Genomic DNA, 27,446 nt, shown 5'->3' on the forward strand with positions numbered 1-27,446 from the left:
ATATAACAGAAAATTCTACAGCTCAAGATGGGTATTTGGAAGTGTTTGGACACCCCTACAGATTAATACTTCCACAATCTCTAAGTAGGTGCCTCACATATGGCTAAATAGAATGAAGATTTAACACTTTGTTTATCAATTGAATTTTAAACTATGGCACCAGTGTTCAATAATGTCACATTTTTTCTCATTGACATGTAGTATTTCAGAAAACAGTTGGCAGCTTGGGTAAGACTGGATTTTCTAATAATGTAAAGATAGTTTATAACCAGTTATGTTAAAAGAACATTCTAATATGGAACTTATATGTACACTTAATATGTACAACTTAAACTGGAAGTATATCTTCTATCATATTATTCAGTTACTTCTCATTATTTTTTTATTTACAGCTGTGCTTAGAAATGCTTTTTGCTTTCCTGTGCTAGTTTATTTAGTATTTTTGGAGCACACAGTGATAGTGAGACAGCAGTTCAGAAACAACCAGATAAGCTTACACTTTGAAGTACACAGAATTCCAGTGTTAGCTGTGGGGCTACTTGAAAAGCAGGGCCATAATGACACCATGAAGTTTGCTAAATATTGTTAATGTTCCTTTGACATCATGTTTAATTTGAAACTCATAACTGTATAATAGACGGCTACTCTTTACATAAACCCATCAGCACATACTTATCATGCAACAAAAGGCATTAAGGTAGATACTTTGACAAGATCATCTCAGTGTTACACATTCCAACAGAATTCTTCAATGTGTAGACATTGAAAAGTCCATGAAAGCAACAACAGTCATTGTGGCCTCCATCGTGGCCTGCTGCTAGGGAAGGTGGATTTTGTGCATTTTCTTTGCAACTACTTGCCCACACCCCTGCTAGCATGGGGAAATAGACAGTGCAGGGACTGCAGGCCATGCACTCTTCCCATCTGTGGAGGATGCTCAGGAAAATTTGTCTGTAAAATGGTCTACTATCTCTTCTCCAGATAGATTGCATCTATTTAGCTCCTAGGCTGTTCAAAGGTTGACTACAGGGTGTTGACATGTGTCAGGGTACACTTTTCTGAGAGCAAAATGTGCTGGTACACATAGTAATGAGGAGTGTTCTTCATTCTCATAATCAGCATCTTTGCACCAGCTACCACCTGATCTTTTATAATTATCTTATGGGCAGCTTCTGTTGAGATCAGCATGCAGAGCAGGTCCAGCCTCTTTTGTCCAGCTCAGCAGTGCCCCCACTGGCACAAAATACTCACAAGCCCTTTTCCACCCCAACAGAGGGGAGTGAAAGAAGCAATATGTAGGAGAGAAACCAGTCATAGGAATCAGAGGTCAGATGATGGAGAAGGACATAACTGGGACAGGGATGGGGAGAAAACTGTACAAAGCATGATGGAGCAGTCTTTAGAAGGCAGAGAAAACAGCAGGAAGGAACAAGAAGTAAGGGAATTTGGAAAGGACTGAAAATGGAGAGGCTGAAGAGGAGAGGGCGTCATGCAGAAATCAGCAGACAAATCTAGGGTATGGGCTGGGAAAACTCGCAACCTGTTCTACACTTTTTTCCATCACTTCATTTTATCATGCAGTGACACTTGACAGAGAAACAATTCTAATGTTCTCCCTCAATACCACTTAAGTAGGAGGCCAAAACACAGAAAGAGAAAATACTCTTCTTCACTATAACCATTATCCTGCCGGCCTTCCAAGTCTGGAGGCCTGGGCTTCTATAGCATGCTGGTTTTCACTCCTAGTAAAAGAAATTAGAAAAGAATGTCTGTCTGAAATTTTTATTCTCAATTTGGAAGAAAAAGAAAAACTTGTCCTGGTAAGATTGTTTCATTAAAGTGTCTCTTTGGAAATACCAGTGTTACATACCCATCCACCTTTCTTCCATGATGGGAGGAAGGAAATGAGGATGACAGAGTGCGGCTGCCACTCTAAGACCACTGCTTCCAGGGTTGCTAACTAAAAAGGCAAGGGGAAAGCTGTTCTCTAGAAAGTAGTCCATGGGACAGACAATGGCCCAGTTGTTTTTCACCATTACACCCTGAATATTTCTACCTTATCTGACTGAACAACAGAGTTGGTGTTTTTTTAAAACCAAATCAAATTGAATAAAGAAGTGGCTTTGTCATATCAAGCATTTTGTTGGGATTTGTCAAGATTCTATTGAAACTTTAGTTTCAAGAAACTAAAGTCATTTGCCCATCTTTCTGTAGGAATTTCTCTAAATCTTTGCAGTCTGCTCTGATTGGTGGCTACTTCTTGTCTAAAGATCTGATGTGTATCAGATTTCTCAGATACTGCAGATGTTGCAGTACCAGATTTTATTTTGGAAAGCAACACATGTAGAAGCCCAAATTCAAAGGGCTCCTTTCCCAGTCTGGTATCCTAGATAGCATTTGGAGACATCTGCTGAGAGATGAAACAATGACATATGCTATGTGCTCAGCAGGCATTTTTAATTAGACCTAAACTCTTGGTTCTGAATCATTCTTTTGTTTGTGAAACTTTCGGAGAGTCATGGAATTACCTTTCTGTTTCTGTAACAACAGGAAAGATGATTGTGTACATCAGATCAGGCAAACTGCATAGACCACCCAATAAAGATGGACTGAATTTGCCATACTATTAGTCACAGCCCATACAGAAGTCACAGCAAAGCTCAAATGGCAGCATGTTTAAAAAATGATGTGTCTCTGCCTGGTTATGCATATTTTGAACGTATGCATCCTTCCAGAATCAAGGGGACAGAATCACATAGATAAACCAGAGATAAACATAAGAATTTGCACATTCATAAACACTGAGAAGGAAACCTGATGCATTTTGAGCAAGCCTGAAGAGAGTGAGGCTTGCATAACTGTTTACCTCCTAGGACCAGGACATTGCTAGGACTAAAAATGAGATCACCATTCCCATCCATCCCAGTACTTGATACATTCTGACTGCTCTGTTCCTTAAAGAGGAAAAGGGATCTTTAATGTTATCTTTGCAGACTGAAGTATGGATAGAATCACTAAAGGACAGAAAACAGATATGTTTGGCAAGCTTAGGTCCTTCAGCTTGAGCTGCTGAGGGGTGGTGAGGTTATAAGGAATTAGCTTCTGCCTTCCTCAGCTGGTTTAAGAACAATGAACAGCACTTTACAAGTAGATCCAGCCTTAAGAGAAAGATTGTAGAGCCCCAGCTTCGCTTGTATTAACAAGGCATTTCTATAAATATTCCTGAACAGAGAAGTGGGAGCAGTCAGTGGCTGCCGTCCAGAGGCAGGCTAGGCATGGGCAACAGGAAAGACACTGTCCTGAGAGCTGCAGTGGCTAGGCCAGGAGGACAGGGCTCGGCCTGGCTCCAGGCTGGCTGGGCGGGCAAGTAGGGATCTGGCCCCTATAAATATTTGCTTCTGGAATTCCAGAAAGACTCTTCCCTGGTCATGCATGCTGCTCTGCACGTGTGCACGGACGCCTCTTTCCTGAGGGTGTACTCATGTCACCTTTCTCCCCGAACACTGGCTGCTGCATTCCACTCTTGTCAGCAGCAGACCCCTGTCCTTCAGATTCCCGTCATATTTTTAGTCCAGCACGCATTTTTGTTGACCCATCCAGTTTACCTTTTGAACATAAGAATTTCTTTGGGTTTTTTTTTTAATCTCAGCCAATGAGCAGAATATACTGAATAAAGTAAAATAATTCTGGAAGACAGCTGGAGTATTGACGGCACTATGACTGTGATAGCTACGAATTTTATTCAAATATAAAACCTGTGCCTGCTGGTGATCTTCCGTAAGTTTCCAGACATATTTTGAAACCAAGAGATAGAGCTACATAAATTTTACCCAGATGCCGGCTGGGAGGTTAAGATTTTGCTTATTTCTGCACGGATCTTGCTATAGTACCTGTATACAGCTAATTGGATTGTAGACATAAGGGTGCATAAGCCAATTCACAGCTAAAGAAAGGTATTTGTTTTCGAGATATTTTCCAGTAGATTTTCAAAAAGAGCAGCACAACGTTTTGCCATTTTCTTTGAAAACATTTTCTTTGCCAGTCCATAAATCTCACCATTAAAACTTTTTTTCTTTTCATGTCGTTCACAGTCCTTCAGTTTAACTGTTTGGTTTAACACCTTTTCTCATAAATTCACCTAATGCATTCATGTTGACTGACATCAGGGTTTCAGCAGATGAGGTCCGTACACGTGTACTTAGTACCATTGGCATCCTCTTCCAGTTCAGACTGTGATCACGAGTTTAACAGAGAAATGGAGGAAGCTTTTCCGTATGCACAATCTGAAGGTAACTGCAGGCATGCGACTTGGGTAGATGTCTCCCTACAAACAACTACACCTGAAAGGGGATAGGGAATATGTCTGACCTGAAAGGGAAAATATCACTAAATAAGCAGGTATCATTTGGTCAGTAACATTTCTCCAGCACAGAGCTGTGTCTGTGAATGCAGGAGGAGCTTGTAGGTCTCTCAGCACAAGTATCAGATAATGGCACGGCTGCTGGAGCAGCTTGGCAGCTTTTCCTTGAATGCATGGGTGTTTCCCAGCACAAAACTGAGGCGCTGCCATCATGGCCCTGCTGCCACCAGCTTTCAGTATCCCAGCACACTGGACTTTGTGGATGCCTTTTCAACATCTTTTGGGTATCAAGAGGTCCAGATCAAAACTGAGAGGGGCATCATTTAAATAATGCAAGAATAGAAACTGAAGTGCAGCTGTGCTCTGAAGCCTCCTTTTAGTATGTTTTAAAAATCATTTTATACTTTTATGTTGTATGGCAAACTCTTATTTTATGACCATAGTGAATGGCATGCATCTCAAATTTCTCTCTCTGACTGTATGTTTGCTTTTAACTGTCTTCCCCATTAAATCTCTCAGTCTACACTTTTCTGAAATTAATGTCCTTTTATTTCCTATCCATGTTTCTGGCCTACCTATACTTAATTGTTTTCCTGTTCATGGTCCAGCAAGAATTTTCTGACATTTCATTAAATTCCTTACACAATCTTACTCTATATATGTTGTAACATCAGACAAGCAGACTCCCTTGGCCTTCCTCCTTTGCTTTGCTACAGTTTATCTTTACTTCTCCTTTGCCCTTTGTTGGGTCATTCTGACATTTTCCAGCCCATATAGTTGAACTGGTTGCACCAACTGTTTTAAATATTTTGAGCTGTAACATGTCTATATGTGTGACAGAACCCACAGTAATTCTCAAAGAATTAAACCTTGATCAGCAATATATATATCGCTCTCTTTATTTTTAAATTTTAAAAAGTTGGTGTAGCTGCTAGAATGAATATTGGTTGGTGTGTTTTTATCAACATTTTAGCCTGGATGAGGTGTATGCTTTTAAAAAGGATCTCCTTACATTACCCTTTGGTTCAAAGGTTTGAGCAGTCCTGGAGCATATGAACTGGATGGCTTTCAGTTGAAACTAAGTCAGAAGATGCACCCTGGTAGTGCATTAGTGATCTCCAAACCGGGGAGAGGATTCATTCAGTTCATGAGACCCAGGCTTAACTAATTAAAAGTTCAATCTTGAGATGTGTCAGAACCTTGGTAACATTTATTTTGCTGCATAAATCCACTCTTTCTGGGTCATATTGTTGGTAACATAGACAGAGCCACTGGTAGTTAAAAATCTGCTGCAACTGCCTTCTCCCTTGATGCCTTCTGTTCTCTGTCAGTGGTACTCAGCTGAAATATTGAGGTATACACATTCAGTTCCAGATTTAGGTATTGCTTACTGCATTCTCATTTTAAAATGAATTAGTGCTCTTCTAATCTGGTAACTAATAGAAGCAACAGCAGGGTGTATGTGCTTCAAAGTAGATAGGTTATGCTCTGTCATCATGTCAGCGTTTGCCTATCTAAACATCATTGCTTGTTCTACAAATAAATTTTGCCAGATTAATTAAAAAACCTCCACCCAAACCCAGCACACATTTCCAGAGTGTGCAGTCATATTAAATTTTGAGAGAGAGTTGGCTGCTGCTTTCTCCATCCAGCCTCAAAAAGTTGGAGGGCTGTAATGAGGAAAGTAACTGCAAACTGTAGAGATCCTTTGCTGCTCGTGGTTTTGTTCAAAGTTGTACACAGGACATTAGTGTTTGCAGATGCTCTATAAAGATAAAAGACAAAGGCCCAGATAGGAAGAAATTATGATCTGCATTAAATAGATGATGAGCCAATTCGTCCCTCAGTTACACTATTGCAAAGCCTGTAAATTTCTTTTCATTGTTGGAATGAGATCATGGTTTGTCTTAAAGGAAATGAGAACTGGTGAAAATTAAGGGAACTGAGAATGCACTGGGAAAAATTCAACAAATAAGAAAGTGTGAAATAAATTATCAAGAATAACAAAAAAGAAAAACTGTTTTGTTCTTAGGAAGGAATTCAAAGGGAGCAGAAAACCACAGGCTGAAACTCATGATTCTGTAATTTGATCTGTGTGCCAACCTCGTGAGGTTAATCAATCAATTTTAATGATAACATAATACTTCTCAAGAAAGTAATGGTATCTGACTTTAAAAACTGTATTTGCTGTGAAAATGAATGACTCCACCTTGAATTAACATGAAGACAACTTTATTCAACTGTTCTTGCTTTCCCTGGTAACAAAGGAGATTAGGTTTTTGGGCTGGGATCTCTCACCTCTTCACACATTACCATACATAATAGTAGAAGGGGAAATTGAGTCTCAGCTACCCCTTTTTTCTTCCCTCTCTCCCTCAGGGAAGCCATGGGACACAGTAATCAATTAAAAAGGTCAAAATAAGCAAGGTCAAATGGCTTCATTTACTGCGACTATTAATCTGAGTTACATGCATAAACTTTTTACATATGGGACCTTATCTTTCCCTTCAGCAAAGATGTGAGGCCTAGTTCACTCTCCTTTTTTTGTTTTTGTCTCCCCTTTCCCTCTCATTTTTGTATTTTCATCCCTTTCTTGCTGCATTGGCATGAAGTACTACATAAAGGGAACTCGGAATCAGGTCCTATTCTGTGCCACAGATAGGATGATATGCAAGAAAAATACAGTAATGAAATAAAATCCCTGAACTGCAGAGGCTTAAAATTACTTTATCTCTTTTCTATTTCTTACCTTTTTCATGTCAAAACATGAAAGATTACCTGAAATATCAGTTAAGCAGGGAAATATTATCCTAATAAATGAGCATGCAAGTATGCGCCTGGTAAGTTATTTGATTAAACAGGAAGCTAGAATCCTATAGATATCCACAAATAAAGCCCCAAATCTAAGTGACTGTATCGTTAGCTCATTTGTAAACTGTTCCAGATGTAAGATTTTGGCAGCTTTCCAGTAGGCTGGCTGCAGTCTGAGCTTTCCTGCATCCGCAGTGAGAACTGCAATGCCTGACTCTTCAAGGAAAAGCTCCACAGGGCTCATGACAAATTATATAAAGTAACAACCTGCCTGCCTGGAGAAGAGAAATTCAGACAGATCCCTGGGCAAAGAATGCCCTTTTTCCAGGGGCTAAGCTACAGCCGTTTGACTCTGGATGTGTGATCGATCTGCATTATGCACCACCCAGTGAAAGCCCCTCTGAGAAGATCATTTAGTGATCATATCAGGGACTCCACTGCTAGAGCCTTGGATGTTATCTGGAAAAACACGAGAGACAGACGACTGGCAGGTGAGAAAGGATATTACATAAGTATAATTTAAGATTCAGAAGGCACCATAATTAACAATGCTAATTAGTGGTATCACTTGCATAACGTATTACTATTGCCTCTAAGTATTTCTCCAGCCTTTTGTTTCTGTGTCATGTTACTTCAGTGCTGTGCCTGTGCTGGGGCTGTGTGTGCTCCTTTAACGAGATGTGTGTGTGCTCCTTTAACGAGATGACAAAAGCATCAGTTAGAAGAAAAGAAGCAGAGAAATTTGGTGTGATATTATGGTGCAAACTCCTCAGACTGAAGCGTGCTGAAGCATTTTATTTTGCTGTTAGGTCAGACCCTGTGCTTTACTGCCTTGATGTGCTTCAGTGAGTTGTGTTACGGAGTGTTTTGCAGCCAAGGAGTGTGTCAGTTGGAATATCTGGGCTGTGCACTGAGCAATTACTGGTATTTCCTCTGGCAAGGATTTCAGTGCTGTGAGTTCCAAGTGAGTGTCAGGTATGCCAGAGCTATGCTTCTGAAATATAAATTACCAGCCAACTATATGGTTGCAGTTCATATTTTTATTTTGACTTGCAAATACTCAAAAACTCGATGCAAACCATAATAGAGGGCTGGAGAATGTAATTTAGCTTGCTTTGTTTTCCTCATCTGTTATTGTCTGCCAGATTGAACGCTTCTTGTTCACCCTGCTGGGGTTGTTACTTTCATTATTGCAGCATTTAGAGGTTTCAGAAAAGGCAGCAGTGGGTCACGGTCACACAGTGGGTGTGACTTGTCAGAGGGATCCCTTTGGTTTGTTTGTATACAGTGGGGATGGCTTATCCGAGGGGAGGAGAAATGTTAATAATGATAAGATCAGGGATGAGATAGATGACCAAGAGGCAGACCGTATGACTCACTAATGTAAACTGAACTTTCACATCATTCTCCTGCATTTATGTTTTGGAGAAATAAGAGCACCTAAATGCTCAACAGACATTTGTGATGGTGCACCAATTCCAAAACTGATTACATCAGGTAATCAGGCAGTGAGTGATCACAGCTTATAAAGACACACAGGGGCAAAAACCTGTTTTAAATTAGAGCAGCTCATAAAAACCTCGTTCTGTCCACTGTGTTAGTGGCTGGATCAATTCTGTGCCTGTTTGCATGGATGTCAAAGGACAGCAAGTTCCCTAAATGAGAACCCCATCTTTACCACTATTTTACAGTAAAGCTCCATAGTCACATTTACTTTAATGTTCAGCACTTAGTCACAAACATGGCAGTGTTATGAAAGTGCTGGACATTAACCTCTCTTCCGTGGCAAACTGAACCAAGCAGACAGCACATTTAATCTCTCAAAGATATGTTAGAAAACTGGACTTTTTGGGTCACTTAAAGGCTGCAGGGCATGGAACAGCAGTCACAGTGGAGGTCCTGATCTTCAGGACATTGCTGAAACTCCACTGGAAGGAGCATTGACAAGGAAGAAATTCTGAGTAAAAAGGCATGGATGTTACACAAATCTATAAAAGAGAAGCTGGTGGGGCCAAGTCAGCCTTTGTTTAATCTGCATGTTGCCTGGTCAGCTAGATGCTTGTTTGCCCTGGCATTCATTTCCATTCCACCTGCTAGAGATGTTTATGTAAATGCTTTGAAGTGAGCTTTTTAATTTATAGTTAAGTTGAGAACGGCATTTGCATCAGCAGACTCCAAATACCTCTGGCCTGTGTCCATGTAAGACAACTAATGCCAACTGTCTTACAAAATTGCTTTTTTCTCATCAGTTCACATAGGAAAGCATATAATGACATGTTTTTTATGCCTTCTGTATGTGACCTACATATGAAAGTATGCAGGTTTTATCAGGATCCAAAAAGGCTTTGATAATCGTATATATTTAACTTTGCATATGATTATCAAACATTTGGGGGCTAGACAACAGCTAATTATATTTCTTGAGACTCTGTCACATTCCTAGAAATGAGGAGTGAACGTGAACCCTCTAGCCTCTTTAGCCGTGCTGATAAGGGGCAGCATGTTTTTATTCTACTTGGCAGATGGTTATAAGCCATCACAGTTTTTATCAATACAAGGCTTAGATGTTAGAGGACCCTTAAAAGCAGTGACAGTTCCATTTTCCAGGCTGTGCTGGTGATGTGGGCTTGTCAGTCCACTAGTATATTTGGGCCGCTGTCAGAAAGTTGGAAAATCATCAGGCTAAACCCCCAACAAGCAGTGCAGTATGTAATCGGAGTAGATATCAGGCTGTATTCCTGAAAATACTTCATGAATAACAGATTAGGGAAGAGAAACAAAACAGCAACAAGTTGTTTGTCCTCCAGAATATTAGCAGTTTAAACTGCTGACTACCTAAAAATGGTAAAGAAGGGTCACGACACTGAAATAAGAAATCCACTTAGATCAGCAATTTGTGTTATCAGGACACACCTTTTAAAAAAGCACATGATATTTGCAAAAGAAAGAAGAAAATGTGAAATATGCATTCTTCATGGTGCGTTCAAGAAAAAGTAATATTTTGCCTGTGAAAAAAAAAAACCCAGCCTGCACACAGAAATAGCAGATAATGCAATATAATCTGATATAATCATTGAACAGGCAGTACTATCTACCTCCTAAGTAGGAAAAATAATGTGGAAAATATCTTTGCCATTAGATCATGTAGTCTTAATGACACAAAAGAAAGGTAGAATTACTCTTGGACAAAAACAATCAAAAGTATTTAAAATGCTATTAACATTACATGGAACTAAAAGATTGTAGCTAAAGATGCTTTGATTTTGAGTGGGCACCATAGAGGGAAACTAATGAATATAGACTGAACTGTCAGATGACCTCTGCATACTGTCCTACCCTGGCCATGATGGAGTACTGTAGAGCAGCATCCTCACATTGCTTCTGAACCCTAACACCAGGACTGAGTTACTGCGTGTGCTGCCTCATCATATGGCAGAACAACCTGTGGTTCAGCCAGCTGGGGACAAGCACAGTTGTATAAATATGGTATATTATTATACCATATTCCGGGATATTATTACTATTATATAAATATGGCATATTGTATAAATATGGTATATATTTATAACATAAGTGTCCTGAGGAGCAGGGAGATGCAGCTCAATGTAGTCGCATTATGGTCATGCTACTTTTTATGGCAGCACAGCTCACGGTTTTCTGCTTGGTGTTTTTTCTCCTCTTTTTTAGTTTACACAGGCAAAGAAAATCTAGACACATGTTTTATAGTCATATCTGGTCATATTAAATGTGGAAAATGAATCACTAAATAAATCACTAAACATATCACTAAACACAATGGAAACATTTTCAATTGCTGGAACATCAATAATGCCCAGTAGAGATGGGATAAAATTTGGGGCAATGCAATGAACAGCAAAGAGTAAGAGGACAGAATTACACTCAAGTTGCCAGATTCCCTAAATGGGGCAATATGAAAACTCTTAACTTTTCCTGTTACTACATTCACAAGAAATAGAAACATTTCTTTGGGAATTCCCAGTTTATTCCCTTTTAGTGATGCCAGGTCACATCCTCAGCTGGGAAGGGAAGCACATTCTGGCTTTTTCAGTGCAGAGACCTCCCAACAGAGACCAGGATTTTATGCGCAAGAAGGGCAGCAGTGCTGAGTGAACTTCCCCAGAGCGTGGAAGCATCATTCTCAGCTCTGAAATGTACATACCCTCAAACCCAGCAACTTTTTAGAAAACATGGTCAGACACTGGGTACAACTGATGACTCATATGCCTCTCTTTTAATCTTTTTATTTTTTTTTTAGTGATGAAAAAGATAAGTTTTCTTCTGAAATATTTGGTATTATAGGGGAAAAAAAAGAATGCGTAGATAGACTAGGCTTTGTGAATTACTGGTAATTTTGCTGCAGTGGCTTAGTCATTGAAAGTCTGGGGAAAATCATCGCTTATCTGGTATTTTGAAAATTAACCTTTAACTTTTCTATTTGCAGTTATTTACCTACTTATCACTTTCAATTATGTCAATTTTTTTTTAGAATCATAGAATCGTTAGGGTTGGAAAGGACCTTAAGATCATCTAGTTCCAACCCCCCTGTCATGGGCAGGGACACCTTACACTAAATCATATCACCCAAGGCCTCATCCAACCTGGCCTTGAACACTGCCAGGGATGGAGCATTCACAACCTCCCTGGGCAACCCATTCCAGTGCCTCACCACCCTAACAGGAAAGAATTTCCTCCTTATATCCAACCTAAACTTCCCCTGTTTAAGTTTTAACCTGTTACCCCTTGTCCTATCACTACAGTCCCTAATGAAGAGTCCCTCCCCAGCATCCCTATAGGTCCCCTTCAGATACTGGAAGGCTGCTATGAGGTCTCCACGCAGCCTTCTCTTCTCCAGGCTGAATAGCCCCAACTTCCTCAGCCTGTCTTCACACGGGAGGTGCTCCAGTCCCCTGATCATCCTCGTGGCCCTCCTCTGGACTTGTTCCAACAGTTCCATGTCCTTTTTATGTTGAGGACACCAGAACTGCACACAATACTCCAAGTGAGGTCTCACGAGAGCAGAGTAGAGGGGCAGGATCACCTCCTTTGACCTGCTGGTCACGCTCCTTTTGATGCAGCCCAGGATACGGTTGGCTTTCTGGGCTGCAAGCACACACTGAAGCTGGCTCATGTTCATTTTCTCATCGACCAACACCCCCAAGTCCTTCTCGGCAGGGCTGCTCTGAATCTCTTCCCTGCCCAACCTGTAGCTGTGCCTGGGATTGCTCCGACCCAAGTGTAGGACCTTGCACTTGGCATGGTTAAACCTCATGAGGTTGGCATCAGCCCACCTCACAAGTGTGTCAAGGTCCCTCTGGATGGCATAAATTAATTAAATTTCACTAAACTTCATAATATTTCATTTACCCCAGGATTAAATTAATTTTGTAGCTCTGGCCTACTAAAACTAAAGTGGGCTTTTGCAATCCCTGGTTTTCTTGGTTTTGTTAATTGCCAAAGAAATGACAAATGACTCATTTGCAAAGATCTGTAACAGACTTCTGATTAGGCCTACTTTGCTAGTATTTGAGTCATCTGGAAATATTATATATGTCCTTGTAAGTCATTGCTAAAGATGTAGCCACAGAGACAACTCTGAAACTGCAGAAAAAATAATTCCACCAAACAATTTTTTCCATTTAGATTCTTTTTAGAAGACCATCAGTCAGCTTTTATCTAGTTTTCATGTTATTAATAAAGGATGACTTAATTTTTAATCTAATTATGAAGAGTTTCTTTGCAGGCCCCTTTCAGTAGACCTTTTATTTTTGAATTTATGATGATTAGCTAGAATTATTTTTTCATACCACAGCCATATCAATTTTTGCATAACTAATGTATGATCACCAAGATATCTGTGATGCACTATCTGCTCTTGCTGATGGTTGTTTTCCATTATCAACGTCCTTATATTTCCACTGTTTCTAATTCCTCTTTTCTCTTATTCTTTCCCCTTAACTCTGATGTCATAAAATGTGCCCTTTTATGGATTGCAAAATCTGTGAGTACAGGACTTACTTATTCTTTTAAAAGTCCCAGCCATTGCTTATACTTCTAGACATATATATAGCTAACTATAGGAAGTAAAGGAAGCAAAGAAAGGACTTTTAATCCTTGGGATATCTTTAAAGACCAAGGTTAAGGCAGTGTTTTGAATTACATTTTACCTGTCCCTAAAATTTACAGTCATGCAGAACAGAAATTACTGCTTTAAGTGTTTGTTTTGTTCTGTGATTGGAGAAAGATTTACAGTGTGTGTAGGTGAAATAAGGTTTTAGAAAATGGATATTTTGCAAAACCTGAGACAACTTGATATATATAGCTTCAAATATGTCACTTTTTGGCTATATCAGCGTTTTTAGGAAATTACTGACCGCCAGTCTGGAGACAGCCTCCTATAGTTTTGGTGCTTTACTCAGGACGCTTTACAAATGTTAAAAATAGCCACTGGCCACAAGGTAGAGAATGACCAGGTATTGATATGTACTTATAGATAGACTTTAATTTATGGAAAAGAAATAGGAAAACAGTAAACAACAATTGTCTAATAACAAAAAATGCTATTTGTATAATAAAGCAGGTAAAGCATATCCGGTTCAAAATCTTTTAATTATTTCGGTTGAATGGTTAGATATCTTTATAATGGTAAAGTTTACTCCCTTTGAGAGTGATGAAGAGCTTTGTGGTTACCCATGTAATTACTAAACAAGTTTGTAGTGTAAGTAATTATTCTGAGAAAATACCAGTTTCTTTCGTGTGAGTTATCATTTTTCACATCTTTCAAATTCAGACATCAAATGTAATCAGAAATAATACGTTTCATACACTGCATATACAAGTCTATTTTAAAAAAATATTGCCATCCTAAATTTCCAATAAGTATATAGAATATTACACACCTTTTTTTAGCACTGGTGTTTTTATCATGGAATGACTGGAATTCATTTAAGCCAAAGTCCTTCAGTCAAAATCCTCATTCAAATGGCAATTGGAATTAAATGCCTCATTAGGTTCTTATTCCATGTTCTATTTTTTAATTTCTCACTCTCCACATGAAAATGTAGAGAAGTGCCAGAAAGATCATAGCTGCCTTCAGCATGAGCCTCTTGGTGTTTATTTTCAGTTGCTGGAATGTCTTGTTTCCAGTACTCTTGTGCTTCTAATTTGAAGTCTGATACTAATAGAGATCGGAGCACTCAGAGAGAAAGGAAAGTGTGCATACTCCATCATCTTGTGTTTGTAAGACGTTTTTTCATGTATCTAAATAAATTGCACCATTGGGGGACTGAACACTTGGAAAGTTTTATTTATGAGCTTCATATTTTCCTCCATTAGTGAAATTTAAAACATTTATTTCATGGAGCTCCACCGTCATTTCTGTAGTCACGCTACAACAATGACACTGTTTTGTCCAAGTTTACAATAAGAAGTACACAGTATGCTAAGCATGTTATAAAAGTGGTTGCTACAAAATCCTCACGCATTCAAGTTACAACAGCTGGAGGGCATTATGGAAATACACCTTTTTTTCAGCATTCTGTTTCTCCACAGTCAATGTAGCCAGTTCTAAGACTGCAGCAATCAGACAGCAGCCCCACGTCCTGTCTTGTGCCTGGGATTTTAAGGATGTGCATAAGGGGAATTCAGTCCCAGGACACCTCAGCAATTAGGAATTTTTAGAAATAACTTTATGCTTTCTTGTGGACTCTGAACCGATTCTTTATAAGTATGGGCCAAGGAGGGAAGGAGCATACCCAGAGCAGCCCACAAAACATGCCTGACAGGGACTGAGCAGTCATATGGCTCTGCAAATGGAGAATGAGCACCCGAACATGAAAAACATCACCATTCTGTCAGGCAGCTTGGACATAAGGGGAAGTTAAAAACCGATACACCTGGCAACCACCTGTTAGGAAACCAGCCTCATCATTTATACTTTTCAGCATGCAAGGCTTGTATGTGGTACATGTTCTCAGACGGGGATTAAAAATGAGTGAGAAAGACGAAAATTATGGTCTGATTTCCCCAGGCCCAGCTTCGTAATTCATCATCATGGATACTGTTAAACTCTAGTCTCAAATGCTGGATACCACAAGATAAGCAGCATTCTGTCTCTGCTAAAAGTATCTCCTTATGAAGACAACCAGGAGGCCTCATCTTCTGCTCTTTGAACGTTCATATGCACTTCCCAAAAGCAGCAGGGGCTCCCGATACCCAGATTCAGCTCTCCAGACTGTATATTCTTACGGCACCAAGCAAGCATTTTGCACTTTTGAAAGACCATTATATATTTGAAACATTCCTAAAAACTGCTGAAAGTGCTCAACTGCTTTGTGTTTGATTGTTTGGAAGGAGCCTTGCTCACAAAATATTTCAACTGCTACAGTTGTGCTAACATCTGGACAGCTTCCTTACGTCAGAGGTGGATGATGAGATCCAGATGCTATGACTTACTGATGTTTTCATTAACTTCTTAGCAGTTTTGTCTTTGTTTTGTTTACCAACTGCAACTTCTTAACTCCAACTCACATATGTGTGTTACTGGGGAGAGTGGGGAGAAGAGCTGAAAAGAAGGGGGCAGCCAGAGAAATTAAATTAGTGTTTGGCCTAGATTCAGAAAAACTGATTTCTCTTATTACAATGTGCTGTTCCAGGATATGCAGCCTGTGGGAAGGTTAGCCCCAGATGACAGGAAACATTTTGCTGGGCTGCTATTTTCAGTGAAAATGAGCTATACGATTTGCTAATTATGTTCTAATTTAAGAGTAAACAAGCTATGCAGACAACAGGAAATAAGGACGTAAGATAATATTGATGGCAACCTCCTGAACTTTGCATTTACAATCATGCTTAAACTTAACTGTCATATAGAGAATATTTATTACACTGAGGGAATGCCACTATTGCAGCAGACACAGAAGGGAGCCCAGTTACATTGTAGGCTACACATTAGGACCTAGCTGAATACTTCTTTTAAGGAAGATGTTGGCAATAAATGGTGTATGGAAAAAAATAAAAAAAAGAATCCAAGCAGCTGCATAGTATCTCTATAGTAATAAATGTTTTATATGTTTGCTAATTTTATATGACAGAATTCCACTTACAAGAATTTAAACCATTTCCAAAGGCTAGTTCCACCCAATATTTTCCCACTGAAAATAGAATTAGCGCAGGCATATCTGCTTTCCTTGCAATGCAAAACCCATAAAGAGGCTGAAGTGGATTTTCAAAAACTGATTGAACTTGTATTTTGCATTTTATATAGCTCTGCATTTAAATTTGGAGAGAAAGGTGAAGAAGAGAGAAATATCAAAGCACACTGGTTGATTGATACTATTATTCACTAAATGTTGCAGCATCCTTAGCACTGTGTAAGAAACTGAGATCAAGAAAGTCCTATTTTGAAGAGATCACAATTTGCAAAACAGTCACTGTCAGTGCTCACTGGAAGGAGATTAATTCAGAAGCCATATGAACATATTTCTACATACTCAAAAAAAACTGCAGACCAGTCCAGGAAGAGAATTTATCAGTCCACTGAACTTCCTCCTACAGTGCTATGTTTACCAGCTTGCAAGGATCAAAGCAGGACTGGGGCTATGTGGAGGAATATGGGAGGGAAAAAAATGGACCAAATTCTCACTGTACTAGAGGTTGCTCATTGATACTGGTATTTCCAGGCTGTGAGAAGGTCAATTAGCAGTATAGTTTATTTTTGGAGTTATGGATGTGTTTGCCTGAGGGTGCTCTATGTACACATATCTGTGTGAATCTCCTAAAGAGGCAGCTATTAAAAATAATAGTAAAGGAATGTTTAGACAGATTCTACTTCCAAAGGGTAAATCAAACATACAAAAAAGAATGAAGAAAATAAGGAATGGATAGCAGCTAGTCACTGTGTTATTGGACAGAAAAAAAAAATAAAAAAATAGTGTAGCACAAGTGGGTTATAAGATCTGAGAATGAATTTTCAATGTAATGCATTAAAAAGTTGTGACCAGATGTGCATAGAGGTGGCAAGGTATGATTTTATGACTTCATCCCACTTGGTCATTCCCCATCTCTCATGTGATTTGATTTTAGTTGTATCTTTGATTTCTCATGTTCTTTTATGTGATAATAGAATAGAACCCATCCATGACTGTCACTTTTGGATTATGCTAATAATACTAATTATACTAATTTACATTAATATAAATTAGAGTGGTTTATGTTTTGCAGTTTCTGGCAAACAGAGATGAAAGTTTACACATTTCTCTGAGGGAAATAGAAAGCCAATTGCTGAAAAGGCATAGGGACAAAGGAAAACCTGCATTGTGCTTTTCTCTTGTGCTTTCACTTTTTCAGGTCTCTATTGTATCTCTTTCTCTCTGTTGATGCTCTAAAAGGCTTTTAGTCTCTGCCACAATTCTGAGAAGTTCATGTTCAAATTTTGCAGAATCCTCTAAGAGTTTCTGCCTTGTTATTCTTGTTACTTGATAATTAAGCTCTATTTTGACAGCCATCCTACAGTAGCAAAGTACATGCCACCCACCTCAGCTGAACTAACAACTAGCCTGCCCTGGTAAGCCATAGACATAAAGGGTTTGGCATGTACCTTTGTCTGTCATTGCCTGTTGCATGACAGAACATCTCAAGGCATTAAACTGGCTCTGGTCCTAAGACTGCAGAAAATTTGTGTTGTCTGGTGTATACTTTATATAACTTTAAATGTACAAGATGTTCTTGTTTGCTTGGTTCATTAACCTGATATTCTTCAAGGCAGCTGAATCACTGAAATACAGAAATTTTCCCTTCAAAAGGCTAGGCAGTAAGCAGTTTTCTTCCAGGCATGATTTCTGTGTAACATGCTTTCTTATCTGCACTTCTGCTTTGCAATGTCATTTGCACATCTTTGCAGTCAGCATTCAGAGATGAGGGGACAGAGACACTCCTGTGAAGTGTTCCCAGAAGGCTGGTACAAAAGAAGCCTGGCCTCAGTCTTTTATTTTCCCTCCACCTCTGTCACTTGTCAAACATCTCTGTTTTGTCCTCAGACAGGTATGCAGCTTCCTGGTGTGCTGTGTTTGCCTTGATATACTAGCTCTCACTCCTACATGCCTACTTTTGTTCGTCCTGAACACTTTCATTTAAAGATAGCAAATGAAAGCTTCAGGCATGTGAGATCCATCTGCCATGATGTTTCTGCTGATCAGTAGTTCAGCAAATATTTCTGGGCTTTGTTGAACCCTTTACAGAGACGGACTTCAGGGAGCAGTGCCAAACACAACCATGTACTGAAGTGACTAGAAAGCATTAAGTTTTTCAGTGCAAATGAAAGCAACTTCCCTGAGCAACCTGGTAAAGAGAGTTTTACTTCACTCTCAGTTAGGTTGTTAAAGAGTAATCAGTAATTTGGAAAAAAAAAAAATTGAATGATTTTGCTGGAAGAAAGAGAGCTGAGATGAAAACAAAAGACAAAAGTTTGGTAGGTTTCAAAGGCAAAGAAACCTTGGATAGAAATTCTAAGGAGAGTTGCATAAGTCAAGCAGAACACTGACTTTTGCTGCTTTTAACCTGATGCAGTGAGAGAGATTCATGTAATGGATCTGAAGAAGAAAAACTCTAATCTTGTCCCTAACATGTTCCTAATATGCTGCCTCATTTTGCAGAACCAGGAGAAACCAGATTGTGATCAGACATTTATGTTGACGAATTTGTTTTTCTGCTGTAAGAATTTGCTGACTGGACATACTCACAATTCTAGCTCTTTAATACAAAAATGCTGACCATATTCTTCTGCATACCTCGTATTTTAGAAACCTAAGAACCTAATGAGACTTACGCTATTGACACAATTCTGACATTCAATCTTGTAGCCAGAATTTGAGATTATTTTCACCATTGTATCAATGAAGAAGAGGAAAATGATGTTTCCATGTGATTTTTTCAGTCTTGTGTATACTAATACACACATACATGTAGATATGTATGACTGTTGCTATGTTGACCGGCCTTTTGAATTTCTATAATAGGATGAAGTGAATGAGATAAGAAGCATTCTCAAGCAAAAATAATCTTGTAGTCAGAATTTTCAAGGTTCTCTGCTAATGATTCTTTCTTACCACCTTTATATTGAATTTTGGGGTCAGTCCAGGGTCCCCAAAAGCTTTTTGTTGGTGGATTGTGAGTTCATCTTTTGCACCTCAGGTCATATGGAATAGCCATGGATCCTTTTCTAAGGCCAAAAAGACTACTATGCTCAACAGCTCTAACTTTCTACATTATAAATGCCATAAAATCCCACACAGTAACTTGCACATTATTTGGAAAGCTATGTATTTTATTTTAATTTAAAGAGTTCAGATACCCATTTTCTGAATTTTCATACTCCAGTAACAGCTTTTATAATTTGATTTTGAGTCTTTAGTTCATTGGAAGATAAAATTATCTGTGGTCTGCTAGGACCCTCAAGCAAGCACTCAGATACTTCAAGCAGGAGGGAAAATGACTGCACAAATATTTATCACTGGCATCAGCACAAGTATTACAGAAACACAGACTCCCTGGCTTATTTCCAAGTCATGGCAGCTTTTAAGAGAACTTGAAGCCACTTTTCAATTTGAATCTGTTCTTTGAAAAGACTTGGTAAAATCTGTTCCATTTCTTATGGGCATAAGTTGTCATCTATAGGCTTTAAGGGTTTGGCCTGCAACCTGACGTAGTAAAATATTACATATGTTTGCTTTGTATCATTTCAAATGAAACCTCCCTCTGTACCTGTCAGAAATGTAGAAGTGCAGTGAAGTATATGCACAGTTATGTTCTACAGTATTTTAACTTTACAGAAGCTGACAAATTAATACCTATGTTATAATCCTCTGGAGATTTTTTTTCATCTGGACAGATATGCAGAAGAGTTAAAAAATGAACACTCAGTGAAAATGAAAAAAAATTAGAGATTAAAGATGAAATATCTCAATTTGTTGATTGAATAGTAGATATTGCTAACTTGAACTTAGTTTGGGAAGTTTTGTAAGTATCTTATGGATGTAAAGCAATAAAGTTAGATGATCTCAAATGGAAACACTTTTTCATTGTAGAGAATTTAAATAGCTTATGTCTTACCAGGAGCAAGGAATTTTGCTGATGTGAAAGCAACAATAACTTCACTAAGGAAAGTATGTAGTCCAACAGAAGAAGTCGAACAAGTTGAACACAGGTATTTTGATGAGATTTCAAAGATCAATAAAAAGATACTCCACATTTCTCAATCTTTCCAGCTACCACAAGAAGTATAAATAATTCATCAAGCCTATACAGAAAAGCTTGTAACTTGTACCCTTGCACTTAACTGTCATTGCAGCATTTATGGGTGACCATAAAACCTAATTCCTTTCGCAGTATCCTGCTATCTGAATTCCTATATTGTTCTATCATCCTATCAGATCTATGTGTTTAAGAGAAATAATGACAATCTCCTCTCTTTACTTTTTCTCAGACTGCAAAAAGCAGTAATTATTGAAAAAAAACTTGTTTTACTTCTTTCATGAGTCCATATTCTTCTTCTATATTTTAATTAGTAGTACTTGTAATAATTCTTTTGCTTATAATATCTTATATTGTAATGTCACTGGGGTTAGCATCCTTAGACAGCCCATTTGAAAGCTGAAACCAGTAGTTTCTGATCCCTGAGCCCACCACTGCTTTTAATAAGATCTACTGAAGCTGTTAGGAATTAAAGGTCATTACAGCTTTGTGTATATTTGGGCTATTTGGCAAAATTAGCTTGCCATGGTGGCCTGATGGGTAATGATGAGCACATCTGGTTCCATTTCTTTGGAGCTATGAGAGCAAGATGTAATTTCAAACATGAGGTTTCGGTATCCACCACCTGGGGAAACATCCACAGGGATTTAACTCTTCTCTGCCCGCTTTATTTAAGATCATTGACTCCAGTTCTTCTTTTGTCTCCAATGCATCACACCATTAAATTCCCGTTATTTCAGTTTTCTGCCAGGGGCCAGTTCATAATATTAGGTACAAAATTGTTCAAGACAAGGATAGAAAACAACCATGTGTTCTTGCAATGCCTGGAACAGGTGCTGATCACCCTCTAATACATCTCTTTATACAGTGGCAGTGCGGTAGGTGAAGTTTTGCTTGAGGACAGAGGGTTCATAGCAATAAGCAAAACTGACTTTTTTTTTCTGAATGGTAGAAATCTTTGGAATCATTTAATGTGTTGCAAAATAGATCAGAATTAGACCAGCAGGAAAATTAATCTTAAACAAATTGTTATTTAAACAAATGAGCTAAATAAAGATTTTTAAAACTAGGATTTTTATGTATTTTATTTCTATGAAACTGTATTTTAAAGATAGTGCAATTAAAATGTCTACTCCAGTACCACAATAAGCATAGTAAAAAAAAAAAACAAAACACAAAACCCCAAAAATAACAAAAAACCCACAGATTACTTTAAGCATATTTTGATTACATAGTTTCTTGGTGTAAATATATGTGTAGTTACTTTTATTATGAAAACAGTGTCAACTGTAAAGTATTGCTAGATCTAACGTTCAGTACATCTTCTCTATTATTTTGCTGTTATTTGTTTTGCTAGTCATAATTCTTTGAATTCAAAGAGCTTGAGTGGAAATGAGAGGCAACCCAGATGTTTGGCTATATGTAGGAGTACACTAGAATTACCATTGATATTTTCCAGTGTTCTCAAAGCAGATAAGGTTATAATGCACACCTGCTTGTTTTACCATTGATGATTACTAGAAAGCATGAGAAATATAATAAAATATTATTCAGAAATAAAAACCAGGAATAAGTTATTGGGACCAAAACTAACTTATACCAGTTCTTGAAAAAAAGACTAAATTTTATACCGAGCAAGTGGGGGCTTTTTATCTTTTGTTTCAATTATTTCCACATTGCTAAATCACCATGAAAGCTGGGGAATGGGAACACCTTCTCCTGTATATTAAGTAATCCAACTAAAGTCTCCATGTGGATTTATTCTCTGTCTCATCTTCCCATTTGTGTGAATGCTGGCATAGAAATAAACTAAAGGCAAGAGCAAAACAGGCACTTGGACTCACTTGCTCTTGAAGCAGAAAGCAAGAAGGCATCACCACTCTTACAGGGAATCCCATAAAACTGTATTTGCAAATTTCAGGTTGTTAATTACCATCAGCCATCTATTATCATATCTAAAAAGTCATCTCACCCCTCCTGGGGTGTGGCAGAAGTATGGTGCTTTTAGCAGAAAGGTGCCCTAACACAACTTTTTGAAGAAAGCCAGAACAACAGGAGACTAATAACTCTTAGGAAAAGAAGAAATAGAAATAAAATTCCTATACTGAGACTGAATCTCATCTGCCTGATTCAGACATACTCTTCAATTTGCCTAAAGCTTCCCACAAATTTCTCATTAAGTTTTTGCAACCTCTCCAAAAAAATAACTACAATTTCAGAGAAGTTTGGTTTTGTAATACTTAAAACTGCTTCTGACCCATACAAATAAAGCAGTATTTTGGAACTAAGTCATGACCAGAAACCCTTCCCCTTTCAATGTTAAATTTATTTATTAGATGACTCTGTTCTACTAAAAGGCCTGATACATTATATAAAAGTACTTATTTTATGGATACAGGACACAGTGCTTGAAACTGGTGAATCATAGTAAGTGGTAGAGAAGATTAAAACAGCCTTTTCATTAGCAATACACCAATTTCAATCATATTTGAATTTTCTCCAACATTAAAGAATTACAAGTATAATTCACAATTAACTGAGGTTGGGAACAAGTGTTCCAATATATCTTACTGGATATTGCAGAAAATTCCTACTCCAAAATATTTTTTTCCTTTCCCATAGACACAGTCTGGAGCATGCTACACACCATACCATGGCTGAAATGGATTTCTCATCAAAGAAAACATCATCAATTTTAATGGTTTTGCACCAAATATGCACTAGCAAACTGATAATAACACTAGAAAAGGCCCATAATACTCAAGCAGGTTTTCCTTGTCTCTTGCTCAGAATTGACACAGAATGTGCTTTCATGTTTGAAGCCCCATGTGTGCTTCTGCTGCCATTCCAGTATGCTACATATGTACACAGAAATAACAATTACAACTTTGAAATGCAGCTGCCCAAGAAAAAAGCAGGGAAGAAAAATCTACACATCCAGCAGTTTTGACTTTCTAAATCTAACATAAGGCTGCCCTTTCCAGAAGAGTGTTACTTGCAAACGCCATGCTGTTCATGTTGGACAGCAGGATCTCCTTTCTTAATGCTTTCCCTGCAACATGCATGTGCAATAACATCATCCCATAAAAATTCCCCCAGCTAAAGCAGCTCGCAGTGGAAGTGTGCAGGGTATGAATACAGCTGTATGAATACAGCCAGAGAGCTTGCTGTCTCAGATGAGGGGAGGAGGAAATTTTCTTAATGTTTATCTGTAAGTTCATGCTTTAGTTACTGGCAGTTACACACATTAATCCAGAAACATTTTTGACGTGATGTATATTACGTGCATGCTTTAGTGCATGATAGTAAAAGGATTAAAACGTTATTCTGACTCACACTTGAGCCCTTTTACAGCGCCTTTGTAATACTCTGCTCCTTTGAAGTCCCTTTAAATTCAGTGTGATGGTACAAATAGCAATGAAAATAAGTGTTCTTCAGCCTTACCTTACTCCTTTCCCTATGGGCCAAGCAAATGAAGCTCTGATATCTTGACCTACAAACAGGCCAGATGGGTTTACCACTGCATTTCTGGATGCAACTGAGTGCACCCACACTCTACTAAGTGTGAGAAATTAAAGGTAGGAAATAGCCTTGCATTAAAAAAAATACAGCAGGGTCCAAAGTCAAGTTTTATAGTCAAAATATAGTTCCATTATGTGGCAACACAATAAACTTCTAGGAGAATCAGGATCTGGTTTCTGAGTTATTTAACCTCTTTGCTACTTCTAGCTTAATTTGAACAGGAGGCATGTTTTAAATGTAATGGTAGTATTAAATAAAATGTAGTAAATTGAAATGACACTATAGGTAAAAATAAAAATTAAAAAAATAAAAAATAAAAATAAAATAAAAAATAAAAAAATAAACTATGTGGGATATACCTATTAAGCAAATAGGTCTGTAAATTAAGGTTAAAAAGGGAAGTTAAAGAGGGAAGCTGGAAATGCATGCACAAGAACACAAAATACTTAAAAATGATGCAACACTGATATTCACGGAGGAGAATGAAAGGAGCCCACTATTTAACTTCTTGCTTTCTGTAAAACCTTGTGAAACAACAATAAAACCAGGAATCTAAATAATCCTGTTACTTCAGCAACAGCTAGTAAACTAGACAAACAGCAATGCGGATGAATCTTATTTTACCTGGTTTTGGCATGCCTATTCACAGGTTCACAGCAGCTGCTACAGTAAACAGTACTCCTGAGAGAATGACCTTTATAGCTCTGCAAGCTGCTTTAAAACTCTGAACTTTAAAATTATCAGGATTTAGGCACTCTGTCTTCAAAACACATTTTGTATGTACGTCAGGACTGTCATGAATGTGAGACACTGTGTGTGGCCAGTATAGGTCTCACTAAATTGTGTAAGTAGGTGAGCTAACTGCGTGCAATATACTATACTGTTATTACATTTAGGAGTAAATAGGACCCCCTTGACTTATGCAAATATGACATCATTACTTTATTCAGTCATCTGTTCTGATTTGTTTAAGCATTTCCTTGTTTGCTTTTGTACACTTTAGTTTTCTGCAAAAATGATACTGAAGAATTCTGACTAATTCTGATGAAGCATTTCTTTCTTCTCTCACCAGAATTCATTCCTTACAGATAAGCAAGTAATCAGCTCATCTAACAATGCATTACCTCTGTCCTTCTAACCATTCACACCCCTTAAATATCATCAAGCAGTCATACCATTTACAAAGATATCCCACTTATGGCCATAAGCGACATGAGTGCTTTATAGCTCTGTATTTACCAGATATCAAAGTGATTTCTTAGAGAGTAGTGCAATTTCCCTCTGCTCTGGACACATGAAATCAGTGAACCTTATAAACGAGAAAAGCCTCATTAATGGAAGCAACTGTCCTTTGTGAGTGAGCAGTAGAAACCAGCAGATCAAAGGTGCCTCACTTCCTTCAGTAGTGTCTGCACATCTGTTTTCGTTATATCTAATGTGTGATTAAGCTTACTGGTTGACAACAAAGCAGCTTTTTGCTATAACTGATTTTCTAATATATGCTGACTTCAGTTTTCAACCCACTTTTTTCTAAAACTATTTAAGTGATTTAACGTGAAGTTATTGGTCTGATTGATATAAGCTGTGTCTAAGTTTAACTAGGGTGTTGAGAGATGGGATGCTTCTCATCTGGCTATGCTACATGTAAATACAAAGATTAGGCTGCACTGGAGTGCTGGAGTTAACTTTCCTTCAAAATAACACCAAAAGCTGGTATTTTTTGCAACTATATCCAGCTGCAAACCAGTCCAGGACTGGATTTGCTATTATAACATTAGTTGTGCTCTCACTTTTGAAAAAGAGGCAGAAGTTGTGAGGAGTGGTATAACCTTTGTGTAGTTCAGGAAAACCTAAACAAAATCACAATTTCATAAGATCATGTTTAGCTGGGACCAAATTTGAAGAGCTAAGTGTTACTTGGCAAAAATCTCATTAATTTCCTTTTTATTTTTTTTTTTTTTTGAATCTGAGAGGACCAGTTGAAACACTGAAATGTTTTTAAAATATAATGTTCTTGAACAGTAATCTCTAAGAAATGCTTTTCTTTCCTACTTTTTTATCAAATAGGAAAAACTTTGCACTATCAAATTAAAACACTGCCTACCCAACATGTTTCTTACTCTTTTCTGTATATTTTTCCACAAAAGATTTAACAGTATATAATTTTTATGGAATATTATCTATAGTCCATAACCACAGACTATCATGCTGGAGTAGACTGGTAGTTAGAAAATGTACTAGAAGCCACTTTGTGGATAAATGTCTTGTACTCAAAGTGGCCACATATGTGTGGCTGAGCAGCCTGTCAAAACTGTAGACATCACTCTGACTGTGATGAACGGTAATTATAATGAACAGTGACAAAAAAAAAAAAGAAAAAAAAAAGAGAAAAAGGCTAATTCAGTAATGGGCTTATCAAAGTATTTTTCTGAGAGGACAATAACAGGAGTCTTTGTAAATTGTTCCCTGTTCTTCCATCTGGCATGCAGAACTGAGGACCATGACAAAATAAAATGAAAAATGCTATGTATTTTTGCATAGTACTGCACTGTAATTAAAGACAGTGCTCAGTACCTGGTGTTGGTACAACCCAACATCCATTTCAGTCCAGTTAAATTCTTCCTCCTGCTTTGGCAGATAGGTGAAACACTACTTACAGGATGATGAAATACTGCAAATCCCTGAATCAAGTCCGCTTCAGGACTTCATGATCAAGCTTTGCAGTGTATTTATTTCACAGTGACTGTAGTACTCACAAGAAAATAAAAAAAAAGACTCCTATTTACTCACTCCTGAGAATGCAGAAATGTGAACAACCTTAGAAAAATAAATCTCTTGTGGAAAACATATCAAAAAAAAACCAAACCCCTCTCCCTACTCAGGAAGGAAAACAGATAATTTTAATTCTAGTGTTTCTATTTGTAACCTAGCATATTTCTTCAGCTAAAGAGGACAAGCAGGGACTTTAAATAGGTTTCCTTGTTTCTTCTTGTCCATATCACTCCTCAAAGTGCCCTCCACCCTATCCTTGTTTGAGTGATATACTTATTCATTCTTATTTATGAAGGTAAGGTCATCCAATTCACTTACAAAGTCAACAAGACAATCTAACCAGGGCTTTAGACCTACAGCAAATGGTACATATCATAAGCTCTAAATACAAACTAGAATAGCATAAACATTTATTAAAATATTCAAGGAAAATTGATGCATGAAGAATTTGTTTAACTTACCTTTGTTCACATGTTCATTTGTTATTTTTTTGAAAGAGAAAACTATAGAGTTTTTTGCTTAATACTAACTCTATATAGCAGAGAGAATGTGTATATATAAAACCAATTTTTCTTCCTCAAGATGGAAATGAAGACCATCCTAGTGGAAAACTGCAGCTCTTACAAGATTTATTCTTCACAATATAGAATCTAGAATCATAGAATGGTTATGGTTGGAAAGGACCTTAAGATCATCTAGTTCCAACTCCCCTGCT

General features: G+C 37.9%; 1 protein-coding gene across 3 annotated transcripts in view; it reads left to right on the forward strand.

The window, feature by feature from the left end:
• The window catches only part of DLC1 (DLC1 Rho GTPase activating protein), a 228,767-nt gene that overhangs the window by 118,723 nt on the left and 82,598 nt on the right, over window positions 1-27,446 (forward strand). Inside the window, exon 1 of one of the 3 annotated variants that reach the window (XM_062641625.1) lies at window positions 7,363-7,662. The exons of the other annotated variants lie outside the window; for them this stretch is intronic. Coding sequence (XP_062497609.1) covers window positions 7,548-7,662 — 115 coding nt within the window. The 5' untranslated portion in view covers window positions 7,363-7,547. Of the gene's footprint in view, window positions 1-7,362; window positions 7,663-27,446 lie in introns of those variants that run through there. 3 annotated transcript variants of the gene reach the window in all.

Source organism: Pezoporus occidentalis, unplaced genomic scaffold (genome assembly GCF_034315485.1).
Source record: "Pezoporus occidentalis ecotype Australia unplaced genomic scaffold, CSIRO_AGI_Poc_V1 ctg1, whole genome shotgun sequence".
Taxonomy (NCBI): Eukaryota; Metazoa; Chordata; class Aves; order Psittaciformes; family Psittacidae; genus Pezoporus; species Pezoporus occidentalis.